Source organism: Protopterus annectens, chromosome 8.part0 (assembly GCF_019279795.1).
Source record: "Protopterus annectens isolate FY-2018-M chromosome 8.part0, PAN1.0, whole genome shotgun sequence".
NCBI classification, from domain to species: Eukaryota; Metazoa; Chordata; order Ceratodontiformes; family Protopteridae; genus Protopterus; species Protopterus annectens.
In genome coordinates this window covers 211,302,754-211,319,749 of record NC_056741.1, presented here as the reverse complement: position 1 = coordinate 211,319,749, position 16,996 = coordinate 211,302,754, and the positions used below count along the sequence as shown (strand labels likewise).

Sequence of the window (16,996 nt, the reverse complement as noted above, 5' to 3'; positions counted from 1 at the left end):
ACCACACTTGACACCAGTACCCTCACCTAGGAATAAAAAACACTTCCCATGGTACACATTCCTCATTACCTATCTATCCAAATGTGGAGACATACATCCTAATCCTGGCCCACCCTCTACTTCTAACCACAAGAGTAACCCCAAAGATTTAAACATGCTTACTCATAACCTTAGAAGTATATGTAATAAAATAGCTCCACTGCATGCCTGGATTGATCAAAATAAACCTGACATACTAGCCCTTACTGAAACATGTCTACACCCCAATGTACCTCCAAACTTTGCAGTAACCAGAAGAGATAGATCTAAATAAAGGGGAAGGGATAGCACTTCTATATCCTTCTACACTCAACATCACACCCTACACCAGTAATATACCCATCTTTATCAATGCTGAGGTACTAATCTACTTTTTGAACCTCAATATATCAAAAATAATTTGTATAATAGTAATATATATCCCACCAGGTAACAATATACCAGTGTTGGAAAATATTTTGTCCTGGACATCCCAAACAATAAACCTTGAAACAGTAATCTTAGGAGACGTATATATAGATTGGCAAACCATAGCTTCCGACTTGCCCACGAATAGTATAAATCTGTTTATTTTTCCTCAGCTTATCAATGCTCCAACAAGATACATAGGTTCATAGAATAGTACTAGGCTAACTGCCCTTGTGGGCCATTTTCAGCCTAGCCAATGTGAGAGTCAAACCCTGCACCTTATGTTTATAAGGTAAACACCTTAACCATTATGCCAACCTCCCACCTAGCAAAGATCTTACCTGCCAATCCACCTTAGACTGGATTCTAGTATCCCAGCCTGCCAATTACCCCTCTTCTGGTACACTGTCTAACTCCCTGAGCGATTATCTACCAGCTTATTCCCTTAGAATAAACTCCCAAGAACTAAGAGTACACACTATAAAATCAGTTAGAAACTCAACTCATTTTTGTCAGCATAAATTCAATAATCTCCTACAGGAAATAGACTGGACACCCCTTAAACAACTACTCCTTAATGATGCTGTACTATACTTTTAATAACACCTTCCTTTACATACTTGATACACTAGCTTCCATTCATATGAAAAGAATCAAAAAGAACTCAACACCATGGCTCTCTAAGGAATGTAAAGACCTGATGAAGCAAAGGGACCTGGCTTGGTCAATCTGGACACAAAACAAAAATGAACAAAATCATGTTAATTTCAAAACACTATGTAACAAAGTGACAAAACTATTCAACAGAGATAAAAAGTCATATTATTCACAGCTTCAACTCAAGCATAAAATTGACCCCAATAAATGTTGGCACTCCATATCTTCTTTACTTAACCCTGGAAGAAATGGAGAGTGCACCCTATCACCAGATACCCCTCCATCACAAACAGCCAAAAACTTTAACAAACACTTCATAAAATCAATTTCAGACCTATTAACTAACACCCCTAATGCTGGACCCCCCCACCCTTCAACCTATTCAGACATCAACCCCAGGCCATCAACTACTTCTAACCCTGTCATTACTAACCCCTCTACTCAACAAAATGTCATACAATCCCAATTCTCATTTCAGCCCGTACCCACTGGCACAATTAAGAAACTGCTACAAAAACTAAAACCCTGCTCTACCTCAGCTGACAATCTCCCCCCATACTACCTCAAACTGGCTGCTAACTCAGTCGTCTACCCAATCAGTATCCTTATAAATAGCTCTTTATCTGAATCAGAAGTACCTACCATATGGAAACAAGTTCACATCACCCCATCCACAAAGGAGGCAAGTATCCTTATAAATAGGTCTTTATCCTATTCAGAAGTACCTACCATATGGAAACAATCTCACATCACCCCATCCACAAAGGTTCCTGATGAAGAGATGAAAGGGGTCCTGATGGAGAGATGAAAGGGGTCCTGATGGAGAGATGAAAGGGGGTCCTGATGAAGAGATGAAAAGTCAGCAAGCAAAGGAGCATAGTAGTGCTGAAATTGAATTCATCCTCAAGTCTTGGTGAGTACCTTCATGAGGTGGACCTTGTTTTTCAAAAAATCTCACCAAGGCGACACTGATATATAGACTGTATTTATATAGCATATATCATGGACATAAGTAAATCAAAAATAAAAAAAGATAGCAGGGTGCACAAGACCCAGGTTAAAAAAGTGCCCAATCCTGGTAGGCACACTGGTGACAGGACTGGAAAAAATGACAGTGTAAAATCCTCAAAATACAGAAACAATCCTACAAAGGGGCCAGGCCAGGCTAAGGGGGAGGACGGCCCCCCATTGTAGAAGTAGTAGTCCACAAAATGATAAAAATTGATTGGCCAAAGAAGAGCCATAAAGACGACAGAGTGGACTATTGAGGATAAGAAAGAAATTATGTATTGTTACTATTATGTAAAAAGCTCAGAATTTCCAGACACAAGATGTACAAAACAATTAAGAGAGAAATTGGAGGAAAGAAAAATACTTCCGCAGGAAAAGCTGTCACAAGCTTCAAATAAAAATTTGCCTTCATTAATACAACAGATTTTTGAAAAACAGTATATTGCTCAAGAAACTTTGATCTCTTTGGAAAAAGAAGCCTCTGAGGAAGTGAGAAAATATAAACAACAAAACCTATAGATATTTGAAAAATATAAAAAATAAATATGGACATGGGAAAGAAAGAGAGATTTGATATGGTGCAATATTTGCAAAGGAGAAAGCTAAGTTAACTAATATATAGAAGGCAGTTTCAAAGATATTTGAAGAAAAATACAGCCAAAGGCATCCAGATATGGAAAATTTCACAATAAAAAAACTAAAAGCACAAAGATTTAATGTAGAAAAGATGAGTAGTAAAGTAGAAGTTAAAGAAATAGAAGTTGAAGTTATGGAGTGCCTGCGAAGTGAAGGATTTAATGTAGAAGGTCTAAAACAGACTACATCACAGCATGATGGAGTGAATCGCCAAAATAAGGAAAAGCAAGAAGATCAGGAGACGTGAAGAAGAAATATGGACAGGAGAAAGGAGAAGATATTTAATATGGTGTAATATTTATGCAAAGGAGAAAGCAAAACTAATACAAAAAGGGCAGCACCAAAGATATTTGAAGAAAAATATAGGCAAAGGAATCTGGATATGGAAAACTTTACAATACAAAAAATAAAAAGACTAAGAGGAAAAGTAGAAAAAGAGATTAGTAATTGAGAAGTCAAAGAAATAGAAACTGAGGTAATGGGACAGCTGCAAAGAGAAGGATTCAGTGTAGAAAATCAAATGCAGAAAGCACCACAACAGGATAGAGCAATGGATATCCAAATTAATGGGAAACCAGTGGAACAGGAAGCAACAGGGCAGGTGCCATATCAAGATATTTTAGAGCCTTCCACAGGAAACCAGTATAAATGTTTACTTGAAGCTAGACAGGAAGGAAAGGAACAGGAAACTGTGGAAACTCTGATGCAGTCAATGTTGAGGAGTGATAGGCCAGTGAATTTCCATATGACAAAACAAAGATGACACAGGATGAAATTGAAGAGAATGTGCCACAAGAAGATGTTATAGAACTTTCTATAGAATGCCCGCAGGAAATAGAAAACAAGGGATGTGCCCTCAGTATGGAAGAAAAGGAGTTAAGCGAAGAGTTGCTTGATTTAATAGACAAAGACAGATATATTAAGATCAATGAGAGAAATAGACTGCAGAAGGATAATAAACCCCCAAAAGTCAGAAGCTTGATAAAACAAATGAACAGTAATTAGGACTGTCCATAGAGATCCATGCGATACAACAGAAGTAAACAGAATATATTACTGTGCTCCTAAATTAATAACTGATAAAATTCTAACACAGGAACATAGGGTAGTGAGAGAAGGGGGGGGGGGAGTGAATAGCATCATGGAAATATCGAATAGAGAAAACTATAAAGCAGCTAAGACAAGAAGTGTCATTGTTAGAAGAACAGATCAACAAAAATATTAAGAAAGATAGATGTGTTAAAAACAATGCGCAGTATTAGAATAGACCAGGATCTATTATGCACTATTGGAGATAACAAACTAAAAATTTCAAAACAGGTGGAAAGACTCAGAAGATACAATGATAAATATAAGGGAAAAGCACAAAATAAGCTATTTACTGATGACCCAAAAAAGTTTATAGAGAATTGGGAAATAAGGTAAAAGGAATTGATATACCGCCGAAAAAAGAGGAAGTAGATACATTTTGGAGAAGTATCTATGAAGATCCTGTGGAACATAACAAAGATACTAGATGGAGAGAAAAACTAAAAGAAAGAATAGGAAGTTTAAAAGTATAGGATATAAAATGGGATAAAATAACAGCCAGAGAGATTAAAACCAAGTTGAGAAAAGCCTCTAATTGGAAAACCCCAGGCCCAGATGCAGTACTTCTTTACATGAGGATCTAGCCATGAGTAAGAACTTTTTATATGCACACCCCGAACAGACACCACACTGGTTAACAACAGGAAAAACAGTGCTCTTAATTAAGAGTGAACCTGCAAGCTACCCTAAAAATTATAAACCAATAACTTGTCTTCCGATGACATGTAAACTATACATGGGGATTGATGCTGACAGAGTTTATAGTCATTTAGAAGAAAACTCAATTATGGTAGTAGAACAAAAGGGCAATAAAAGAAAGTCATATGGAACAAAGGATCATTTATTGTTAAAGTTATAGTGGAGAACTGTAAGAAAAGGAAGAACCTAAGTATGGCATGGATTGACTATAAAAAAGCATTTGATAGCATCTCATATTCATGGATAAAAGAGTGCTTAGAAATGTATAAGCTACATTCTACACTGATTGATTACATTACAGTAACCACGAAACAGTGGCAGACCACTTTGCAGTTAAGCCATGATAAAGGACAGATTATTATCCCACGGATAAAAATCCAAAGGGGGATATTCCAGGGTGACTCCCTGTCACCGTTGCTATTTTGCCTTGCCATTAATCCATTAAGCTGTTTACTTAACAGCTTAGGTCATTTATAGGTTCATAGGTTAGTACTAGGCTGTCGGCACTAGGGCCTTTGCAAGCCTAGCTATAACAATTCCCTGGATATTTCTTCCCACAGTATTTATAGGTCCAAATAGGTTGGTACTAGGCTATCGGCCCTAGGGCCTATGCAAACCTAGCCATAACAATTCCCTGGATATTTCTTCCCATAATATTTATAGGTTCATAGGTTGGTACCAGGCTATTGGCCCTACGGCCTATGCAAGCCTAGCCATTATGGCTATAATTTGGCTTCTAGAAAATAACAAAGTCTAATGGCTTCTCATCTTCTCTTTGTCGATGATTTAAAATTGTGTAACTCATCAGATGAGGAACTGAAAGCACAGCTGCAGGTTGTCAAAACTTTTTCAGATGATATTGGAATGTCATTTGGTCTTGATAAATGTGCAAAAGCAACCTTTAAAAAAGGAAAATTGCAGCACCAGGAAAACATCAGTTTGAGACAGAATGTGATATAAAAGAACTTGAGCAAGAGGGAATGTATAAGTACTTGGGAATTGATGAAGGATCAGCAATGAAACATGAACAAATGCAAATAAAGTTTAGTAAGGAGTACTTTAGAACACTTAAATTAATCCTGAAAACAGCATAGACACCTAGGAACAAGCTATAAATCAATTTGCTCTTCCTGTCCTAACTTATAGCTTTGGAGTGATTGACTGGCCCCAAAAAGGGTTGGATAGACTGGATATTAAAATAAGAAGGATGCTTCATGCTCACCAAATGATTTATAAAAATCAGTGTATACCAAGATTATATATTCCCATTTTGAAGGAGGGATGGGCCTCCTTGAAATTGATTACATGTATAGATCTGCAATCGTGGGACTCCACACATATCTACTGACCTCACAAGATCCAAATGTGGTGAATGTTTTGAAACATGAGGAGAATAAATCTAAGATGACATCTCTGCTTAATTTAGCAGAAGCATATCGACGTCAAGCAGGAATGGAAATCAAACCAGAAGTGGATAAAAATCAGGCAGCAACTAATTGTGCTAAAAACAAAAGAAAGAATATAAGGTGAAGGACCAGATGAGAAAGCAAGAAATGTGGAAAAAACATAAATATAGTTGCAAATATAGAAAACTTCTGGAAGAGCATCATGTTGATCAAGAACGAATGCAGGAATGGTTAAGGAGAGGTGAATTTACATCAAGAAATGAAAGGTTAATATTGGTGGCCCAAGATAGTGGGCTACGTACACACTGGTTTACTAAGTCCATTGAACATGTGGGAGAAACAGACATATGTAGGTTTTGTGGAACCAAATTGGAAACAGTCACACACCTTATTGCTGGTTGCAACTCTCTAATGGCAGAGGGACTGTATACAGAAAGGCATAATAATGTGGCGAGATTGTTACACTGGAGATTGTGCAAACATTATGGTATCGAGGTGGCTGAAAAACATTGATAACATGAGCCACAGCGTATCATAGAAAATGATGAAGTTTACATCACATGGGATCACCCAATACCAACAGTCCAAAAGATAGATGCTAGAAAACCGGATATAGTGGTCCAAGAAAAGAAGACAAAAGTAGCATTGATCATTGAAATCGCCACACCTAGTGACTACAGTGTCTTGCATACAGAAAGACACAAAGTCATAAAATACCTCGATCTGCAGGCAGAAGCAAGAGCCATGTGGAAGAAAGATACCAAGACAGTTCCAATGGTAGTAGGAGCAACTGAAAACCTGGTCACTCTCTGTATTCATACTGTGTCTCTATACTTTGGAATTCATTACCTCTAGCTACCAGGTCTAAGCCTGGCCTAACCCATTTCAAAGCCTCTTTAAAAAATAATTTAAAAAATACATGGTTCTGCTCCTGCATAAAGCCTGCCTAATGCTCAGTTCTTCCTCTTCTGTCACATTTCATCCCTCACAGACTGCAAGATCCTAAGGCTCTTCTAACTCCTTCTCTGCTTCTATACCATATCTTTAAGCTACTGCTCAGGCTTTATTGCTTCTATTCTTCTTAACTCTCTCTCACTATCTATCTGCATCACTAACTTTCTGGCTGCTATTTTCCTGACTGAAACTAACATTCTATTTTGAATGTACTATTAAAGTCAATGTCATATTGCAACATCTTGTAGCAGTTTGTTCTTTCAACTTATTTTTTGTACAGTATTTCTAATGTAATTTTTATTGTATTGGATTATACTGTATTTGTATTGCACTGTATGTGGAGCTTTTCTCACCAGGCCTCTGCTGAAAATGGGTTCTGTAGACCCAGACAGACTACCCCGGTAAACAAACGTCAAATAAATAAATAAAATAAATAAATATGCTTGGTGTATTTGTTGTATTCATATATATTGTTTAGATTTAAACCCTTTCTCCCTTTATGCAACTTTCTAGTATTGTTCTTAAGCTTAAGTTCTACCCAAATCTATCTTGAATGTAAGTATTGGAGGAACTGTTTGCCCCAGTTAGTCATTATTTAGGGAATTAACATTTTAGTTCACTTTCTCCATTTTTCAACAGAACAACAGATGATTTTAGATTACAGGATGTGGTCTGGCCTATGTGATAGAAGGGAAGAATTCCTTACTCTTAAAATGTGATGGAGCAACTGACTTTAAAACAGCAGGTGCATTTGTAATGGTGAAGAGTGTGAGTGCTGCATGTGGGTAGATTATCTTACAATATTTTTTTATCCATTGATTTCTGCGTTTGTAGATGGTATGAAAATCTTTGAACAGTGTTAAACATAACTTTTAATATTCATAACCAACAGCCCATTCGGAAATTATTCAGTTGTCCATTTCTCTTCCTACAATTGGATCATTTGAGTCAAGTCATATGATATGAAACTATCTTATAGTGATTTATGCAGCCTCTGCACTTATTAGGAATTGCAGTACTTCCCAAAAAGTCAAACTATTTTTCATCTTATTTTTAGAATTGCACTACTTCCCAAAAAGTCAAACTATTTTGCATCTTATTTTTATATATTTGGTTTGTTTTGTTGAACAGAAAAGAGGAGCAAAAATGTTTATTTGTAGATCTGACATGGTAGTTCAGGACATGAGGCAAGCAATTATAGCGCACATTCACTGTAGTGATATTAAGGTTGCCTGCATTTAGGGGTTGTGGGCAATATGCCATTATCCAACCCACACCACTAACACTCTGCTATAGATCAGAAATGCTGACTCCCTCTTATCTGATCTCACTGGGACCGGACCTTAGGCTGGATAAACAAATGTCTGGTTAATCAGAAAAAGCATACAGAATAGCATTTATAGGTTATAAATCAGCTAGAATAACAGGATTTGGGTTAATATGCATTTTTCTAATGAATACGAAGTATAAAACTCAAATGTCTGTCATTATTTAGCCCAGAGGGGATGGAAGTGGTATTCTTCTCAGTTGTCTTTTGCTAAGGCTACGGCAGAAATTTGATGGCTGGTCAAAGAAAGGCCAGATAAGAGGGAGTCTTCTGTACTTACAGCACATAAGGGTCATTGTGCCACCTGGTCTATCACTTTCCTTACAATATAGATAAGCTGCAGATCTTACTTCATCTCCTGCACATTTCCCCCATACCATCATAATGCATTATTTAATTTCATCAGTGTTTTTTGACCCAGAATCCCCTTCAGAATGGCAAATCAGTCATCCACATCCATTTCCATGAAATAATAGTACCATATACCTTTCTTTAACCATCCAAAGTATCTTTGGACTATGGCTTCTGCAGTCACACATTTCTTTTGGAAAATATCATACCAATCTGCTCATTAGAGGTGTGCTTTAAATCTGTCAGTATTCCAGTTTGTCTCATACCTTCAGAAATGTACACAATTTCTTCTGATTTCGCATTACATTACTTCCTTTGCAAACTACGGCATATATACTTTGTTAACTGACTGTGTCCTTATAAGTATGAGGCTTTCTGGAGTGCATTTAGTAGTCCACATCAGGTCTTAAATGCTTTGTATGCGGTAAAACCTTGTTTTTACTGTTGCTGCCTCTCCCTTTGAACTTCAGACTTTTGCCAGTCTCCCATGCTGTTCTCACATAGCTGCTTATACTTAGCTAATCTTAATACAACCACCCTCCAGTCACTTTAACTTTTACTATTGTTAGTTCGTACTCTCCATATTTATACTTCTTTCATTTATTTAGTTTGTGTTAATCACAAGGTAATGCTTGTGTTCTTTTCAGTGGGTTTAAACTGTCAGCTTCTTGTATACTACCCCTGTTGCATAATATTGCAGCAAAAAGGAAAGCATTTCCTTGCAGACCTCCATCTATTCTGGTTATAAAAACATTGAAAACAACATGCCCCCATAACTGTCCCCAGTGACTCCCTACTTCATGACCCACCGTCCTTTCATCTTCAGTCATTCTCAGCTGCTGACACACAGCTCTTCATTTTTCCATTGCATTATCACAGCTATTCAGAAGCTAGCATCCAGTAGCTGTTGGAATGGCTGTCTATCTGTAGCTGCACACTTAAGTGTAATCATTGCAGAGGTGATATGGTGAGAGAAACGAGGCCTGTAACATGAGATATCAGTGCTCCTCCCCCTTATATTCACATAACAAGTTTTAGAGGCAACACTATACCATGACCAAAACGACAAGGCAAAAAAAAAACCTCAAGAAGACAAACAGTTGTTTATTTCTGAAATTGTATGTGCTGGCTGTATTTGGTTCCAGGGGATATGGCCATGGTGATGCTTGCTTGGCAGTTACTGCAAAGAATTAAGGCTATAAACTGTTAACCGCCTGCTTCCTGTAGTCCAGAGTTTGATTCCCTCAGCCTTCATTTGCCTACAGTGTGATTTGACAAGTCTCTTAACCAAACAGTGAGTCTGGTCTGAGTCTTAAAAAGGTACATGTGGGTCAGTGTTCTACTATGGTTTATAAAAAAAAATGTTGCACAGAAGTAGGATTATGACTGCGCTTGTGTGCAGACAAGTCTGAATTTGATCATCAGCTCAAGAGTGATATCTTAGCAATAATACAACATCCAGTGTGTTACTGCTATTAAGTTTGACTCATACGTTATTTAATATGTGAGGTTTGATAATTTAAATTATCTTCTGTGAAGTTGTACTAAAATGTTATTATAGATTAGCCAAGAAGCAGTCTTCCCTTAACATTCTTAAAAGCTGTACTAGAATGTATAAAACTGAATTAAAAATCAGTTATATATACTTAGACATTAAATTTATTACGTATGCATGGAAGTTATAATAGTAAATATAGCACTCAGCTTGGACAAGAGTTATCATATTAACCACAGCACTCAGCTTGGACAATCACAGGAAACAGATTTTCTAAGCTCATTTTTCATGAATTTGTTATCACTCTTAAAATCCTCTCCTGTGAACATTTCCAGCTTTTGTAGGCTCCAGACATGGTCTGTGTTTTGTTTCTTGTTAACCACATAATTGTACATCAAGTCAGCTCTTGTTTTCAGTTCTCTCATCTTTAGACTGGGAAATAGTGGACTGCTTCAGTTCAATTAGCATATTATGAAAGCGCAGTCTAGTTTACCCTAGCATCTCAAATTAAGTGTCCATATGCTGCAGGCAGTACTCAGACTATAAAGAGTGCACTTTTCTAAATTTGTATTAACATATCATGTGGCATAGGTGAAGAACCATTTCACCTTTATCTTTTTGTTAGTACATGGATGTATCAGATATTTCTGCCTTTCTTTCACCGACTGTTTTCATTTATTCCATTTTAATATGTGATGACACCCCAAAAATGAGACATGTGTGATCTGATCCAACTGCATGCAATGTGTTTTTTTTTAATGGGATGGCTAACTGAGTTGGCACTTGACCATCGTGGATGCTAGTTATATAGGTTGCTATAAACTGATGAGGAGTTCCTGCCTAACTATTGCACTTTGCTACCTGACCTGGAACAAACTTTCCTTTTCTATGGGGCATTCTCATGTGAAGATGCAGTGTTTTGCTTATCACAGTCATCAGCACAGAAAAAACTCTAATCCAGTTCAGTACTTTCTTAGTTACCCAACCCTGACAATACGCAAGAGCTAACACACTTTCTTAACACTTTATCCAAAATAAATAGAATAATGCATTCAGATGTAAGTTCCACGTAAACAAGCAGCAAAAAATACAAGTGGGTTTAGAATACTAATAAAATTCTTTATAGGAGAGCAACAAAAATCTCAAAGTGCATCCATGTCTCTCTCTTCCCTTGTAGTGTACAGTTATGTATCTTCCTCATACAGGGCTTTCTAATTTTCACTCTTTAGTCTTGCAGACCTCCAAGACAAGAAACAGAAATGCTGTTTGCATAGTCAACCCAAGAAATGCTTAATGCTTTTGCAAGGCAACATCCATGTAGAAAGTAAATACAAAAGTAATCTGCTAGGACTTGCTGATACTAGAATATGGATTTTTTCCCTTCTGCTTTCTGTAAGACAAAAAAAATATATATATATATATATATATTTATGTATATGTATATATAAATATACATATAAGCATATGTGTGTGTGTGTCTCATAGAATGGGGATAGTAAAGACGATTTAGAATTCTGCTATACAGAGAAGTAGGCATCATAAAATGCATGATAGTACAGCAAGAGAATGCAACTTGACTCACTTTTTCAGTCACCACCAGGAAAAAGAAATCAGATTATGCTTACCTGCTGGTTGTTAAAAATGGTCACTTTCTCCACCATGAAAGTATATTTGATTCCACAGAATATCACCAAAATATATACTTGTTCTGCAGTAAAAACTTAAATCAAGTCTTCTTGATTCTTTTGCACATTCAGTGTTCTTCTGTATGTTGCGTTCTTTGTTAATATTAAAATATATTCAAATCCATATATATGCTGTAAGTACAGGTAGAACAACACAGACGCTAACTCCTGGAATACAGACAGCAATAAATAAATTCCTGATGTGTCATATATAGCTAATGCCTAAGGCAAAGCAATGTAAGCTAATTTCTTCACACTTTTTGACAGTCCTCCTTACCTTATACAAGAGGAATAATCTGGCTGATGCTTTTTTTCACATAGCAGACCACCTCCCACCAAAATATAAAAAAAAAATGCAGCTGCAAGAGCAGAGGGAGTTGTCAGACTGTGAAGTACTTTTACTTCCCATAAGCAGTCATTCTGTGTTTATCTAGAGATATGTTTTCTTTCCTCTGTGGGAACCATTTGCCAAATGACTCTGGAAGAAAGAAGATGCAACAGTAATCAGCCAGTAACACTGAATGCCTAGAAGTGTAATGGAGGTTTCCTAACTTCTGGCAGTTTAAAAATAAAGATATATATGTGCATATGAGTGTGTGTGTGTGTGTGTGTTTGTGTGTATTTGTGTTAAATAAGGTTGTAGGCAGTGCTAGAATGCATTAAATGCTGTGCTTTGTGTTCCCAGAAACTTATTTGAAAATGATAATCATCATCTGGTGTTTGTGATTTGTAGTAATCTGGTGAACTGATATGGGGAAATTCTATTAAACCTGATGGTTGCTGTGATATATTACCCTTGAACACACGTTTTGAGTGTTTTTAAACTGATTTTCATTTTTTTCAGAAAGAGATATCATTGCAGTCCAGTAAAAGGTGACCTTGTTGACTGCAAAGTGATAAAGCTTTTATTCCTAAGGCAACTGTTATTATTTCCGTGTGTCTATCCACAAAAGAAAACTGCTAAGTAATTTCATTTAAAGTTATGGCAATGAAGGCAACATATACTGTCAACTCGTGTAATATAAAACCAACTACATAATGTATAAGTATGTTATATTTGGATGAATACACTTCAGCGTGCATTATATGCTTTATTAAACTTTTTTATTTATAACATGCATAAGAATTGTTTTATGTATATATGTGTAGCAAGAGGAAATGGTGCATTAGAAAAGAATTAGAAAAATCTGTAAATTTCAGTAAGGAATTAGGCAAAACAGTTTTAGTGTGTCTCATTTTGTTGTGACTTAGAATAATTAAAGAAATGCCTCAGTACACACAGCAGCCTCCTGCAAATCAGACTGTCACTACGGTGATCATACTTAGCACACGCAGCAACTTCCTCTAAATCAAACAGTGCAATGGCCATACTCAGAACATGCAGCAGCTTCCTGTAAATCAGACTGTCACAGAGGTGATCATGCTTAGCACACGCAACAGCTTCCTCTAAATCAAACAGTGCGGTGGCCGTACTCAGTACATGCAGCAGCATCCTGTAAATCAGACTGCTACAGAGTTGATCATGCTTAGCATATACAGCAGCTTCCTCTAAATCAGACAGTCACTGCAGTGATCGTACTCAGTACATGCAACAGCTTCCTCTAAATCAGTCACTTTGGTGACCATACTCAGTACACCCAGCAGCTTCCTTTAAATCAAACTGTCACTTTGATGACCATACTCAGTACATGCAGCAACTTCCTCTCAGTCAAACAGCTGCTGCGGTGACCATACTCAGCACATGCAGCAGTTTTCAATAAATGAGTTACTGCAGTGACTGTACTCAGTACATGCAGCAGCTTCCTCTAAATCAAACTGTCACTATGGTGACCATACTCAGTACATGCAGCAGCTTCCTCTAAATCAAACTGTCACTGCAGTGACACTATTCAGAACACACAACAGCTTCCTCTAAATCAGTCACTGCAGTGACTGTACTCAGCACACGCAGCAGCTTCCTGTAAATCAAGCGGTCACTGTGATGACTGTAAGTACATGCAGCAGCTTCCTGTAAATCAGTCACTGCTGTGACCATACTCAGCACAAACAGCAGCTTCCTCTAAATCAGTCACTGTGGTGACTGCCCTTAGCACACACAGCAGCCTCCTCTAAATCAAACGGTCACTGCGGTGACCATTCTCAATACATGCAGCAGTTTCTTTTAAATCAGTCACTGCAATGACCGTACTCAGTACATGCAGCAGCTTTCTATAAATCAGTCACTACAGTGACCGTACTCAGTACATGCAACAGCTTCCTCTAAATCAGTCACTTTGGTGACCATACTCACTACACCCAGCAGCTTCCTTTAAATCCTTCTCCTCATAATAAATTCTTCTCAGTATGGAGAACATCGATATCTGTGCAGTAACAGAAACCTGGTTTAAGGCTCCAGAGAGCACCCCAGCACTACCAGGCTATAACTCATACCATAATTTTTGGCCACAGAACCTGGACCGAAACACAGAAGGTGGGGGTGTATCCATATTCATCAAGGATACCCACACCTCCAAGTTAGTGGCACAGCACAATGCCCCAGAGATCATCCATGTGCAGCTAACAACGGGCAAAACTGCAATTCAAATTGTAGCTTGCTACAGATCACCCACCATGAACCAGGTCCCCCGTTCCGTGTTTCTGGAGATACTGGAAAATTGAAGGTCCTACCAAATGCCCTAATATTGGGTGATTTCAATTAACCAAACATTAACTGGGAGAACTACTCAAGTACTAACTCCCTTGCCCAACGCTTCCTATAATTTATAAATTCGAACGCCCTGGATCAACTGGTCAACACCCCCACCAGAGGTGACAACATATTGGACCTGGTCATCACCAACATGGGCGACCGGTGTTCTACACCAGAGGTCAAACCCTCACTGGTTAGATCAGACCATAGACTAATCACTCTGGATATCCACATTCCGCCCCCACCCCAGTCAAGGAAACCACCGTGAAAAACTTTTCAAAAGCAAACTTCACGTTACTTAAGACTGAGGTGGAAAGGTTCACAGCCCCCATGCTAAAGGACAACGCTGTCCAAGCTGCTGAATCCCTTACAAAGGCACTGTATGAGCACCTGTAAGAATGCATGGATCGTGCTATCCCAAGCAAAACCAAGACTCACTCCTCCAAGAAAAGGAAACCAGTCTGCTGGACCCCTGCCATAAACAAGCTATACAACAGAAGGAGGTAACTAGTGCAGAAAAGAGTAAAATACCAAGAAGGAAAGACATACCTGATTAGTATCAGCAAGAAACTATGATCCCTCATAAAATCATCCAACGCTAGCTTCGAAAGAAAAATTACCAAGGACTCCAAATATAACCACAAAGCTTTCTTTAGCTATGTCAAGAACCTAAGTGGAAACTCTCAGATCTGCTCTGAGTTAGTGCAGAATGGCACAAAATACACTGAACCGACTGATATTGCCAACATTATGGCAGACAGGTTTAGTGCAAACTTCACCCCCCTCTCACCCCCTAAAGCGCCCATAACCATACCAGAAGAATGTAGTGCCCTGGCAATCACTGACACACAGGTTAAAACAGCCCTATCCAAAGCCAAAAATGCAGCTTCAATGGGACCAGACGATGTCCCAGGCTGTGTCTTACATGAGCTCCAAAATGAAATAACCTCTCACCTAAACACACTGTTCAAACTCAGCCTCTCTACAGGTTATGTACCCATAGAGTGGCGCACAGCAACAGTTATCCCACTCCACAAAGGTGGAGCCACAACAGACCCCAGGAACTATTGCCCTATAAGCCTGACTAGCCTGGTCTGCAAGGCTGTGGAGTGCATCATCATGGAATTCATTAACAGAGACATTGGAAACCTTCAAACATTGGACCCTACCTAGTTTAGCTTTCTTAAGGGCAGATCATGCCTCCTAAACCTGGGGGACTTCTTTGAGACAGTTACCAGGGCTTTAGATGAGGGAAAGGAGGTCCACACAGCCTACCTAGACCTCACAAAGGCTTTCAGCACCATTCCCCATTCTGGTATTATAGACAAGCTCACCAGCCTAAACATAAACCCCTACGTCATGAGATGGGTTGCCAATTGGCTCAAGGATAGAACCCACACGGTGAGAGTTGCAGGCTCTAGGTCTGACTCTAAACCAGTTACAAGTGGCATCTCCCAGGGCTCAGTCCTGGGACCCCTCTTCTTCGGTATATACTTTTCAGAGGTACAGGCAAGCACAGGAGGACTATGGCTGACCAAGTTCGCAGACGGCTGCAAACTGGGGGCCATAATTGACTCTCCAGCTGATACAGACATCCTCTAGAAGGATCTCACTGAGACGGATACCTGGTGTCAAAATCATGGCCTCAAGCTAAATACCAAAAATGCATAGTCATCCCCTTACGAAAAAACAAAGTACCTGCAAACTACCACATACGTGGTAGTCCCCTAAATACAGAAAATGTAATAAGGGATCTGGGGACCCAAGTAGATAGTAATCTCTCCTTTGATAATCATATTGTCAAGGTGGTTAGAAAATCCTTCTATGTGGCCCATCTATTCACAAAAGAGTTCGCATCTAGAACAAAAGAGATTATTGTGCCCTCTACTCATCACTCATCAGACCCATCATAGAGTACAATGCCCCATTTGGGATGCACCTTACAAGACACCTGCAACAGCTGGAAAGACCACAAAAGTACCTCACCAAGAGGATTACTGGCCTCAAACATATGCCCTATGCAGCCCGGCTGAAGAAACTCCAGCTGTACTCGGTTGCATACCGCTTACTCAGAGGTGATCTCTGCCTGACATACAAGGCCATGCCCAACCCAGAACTGATGCACATGCTCCACCTAAAAAAAACAAATCCCCGAGAGCTACATGCTCTAGGGATCTAAGCCTCACCACAAAGATAAATAGGACGTGCTGGAGGGATAGATTCCTGTCCCAGAGACTCCCCATGCTTTGGAACAGAATTCCAATCTACATTAGGCAGAGCCCCTCACTAACACTCTTCAAGAGAAACCTTGGCGAGTGGATGGGAAACAGAAAATTTACCCCGGGGATCACTGCAGTGGCTATGCTGGACAGAGGCACAGGGAACTAATGGCTCTGCTGGACCGAGGCACAGGGAACTAATCTAAGGGGGTGGCAAAAGCCAACACATTCTGGATAGGCTTATAGATTACCTCGGGCAGATAGCCTAATACTTACCTATGAACCTATAAATCAAACTGTCAATTTGCTGACCATACTCACATGCAGCAAC

At 38.8% G+C, this 16,996-nt stretch overlaps 1 protein-coding gene across 1 annotated transcript in view; it reads right to left on the bottom strand.

Moving 5' to 3' along the window:
- LOC122808193 (endothelin-converting enzyme 1-like) overlaps positions 1-12,047 on the bottom strand; it is a 1,395,094-nt gene extending 1,383,047 nt beyond the window's left edge. The window contains exon 1 of the mRNA XM_044079161.1: positions 11,698-12,047. Coding sequence (XP_043935096.1) covers positions 11,698-11,733 — 36 coding nt within the window. The 5' untranslated portion in view covers positions 11,734-12,047. The remainder of the gene's footprint in view (positions 1-11,697) is intronic.
- Positions 12,048-16,996: the final 4,949 nt, after the last annotated feature.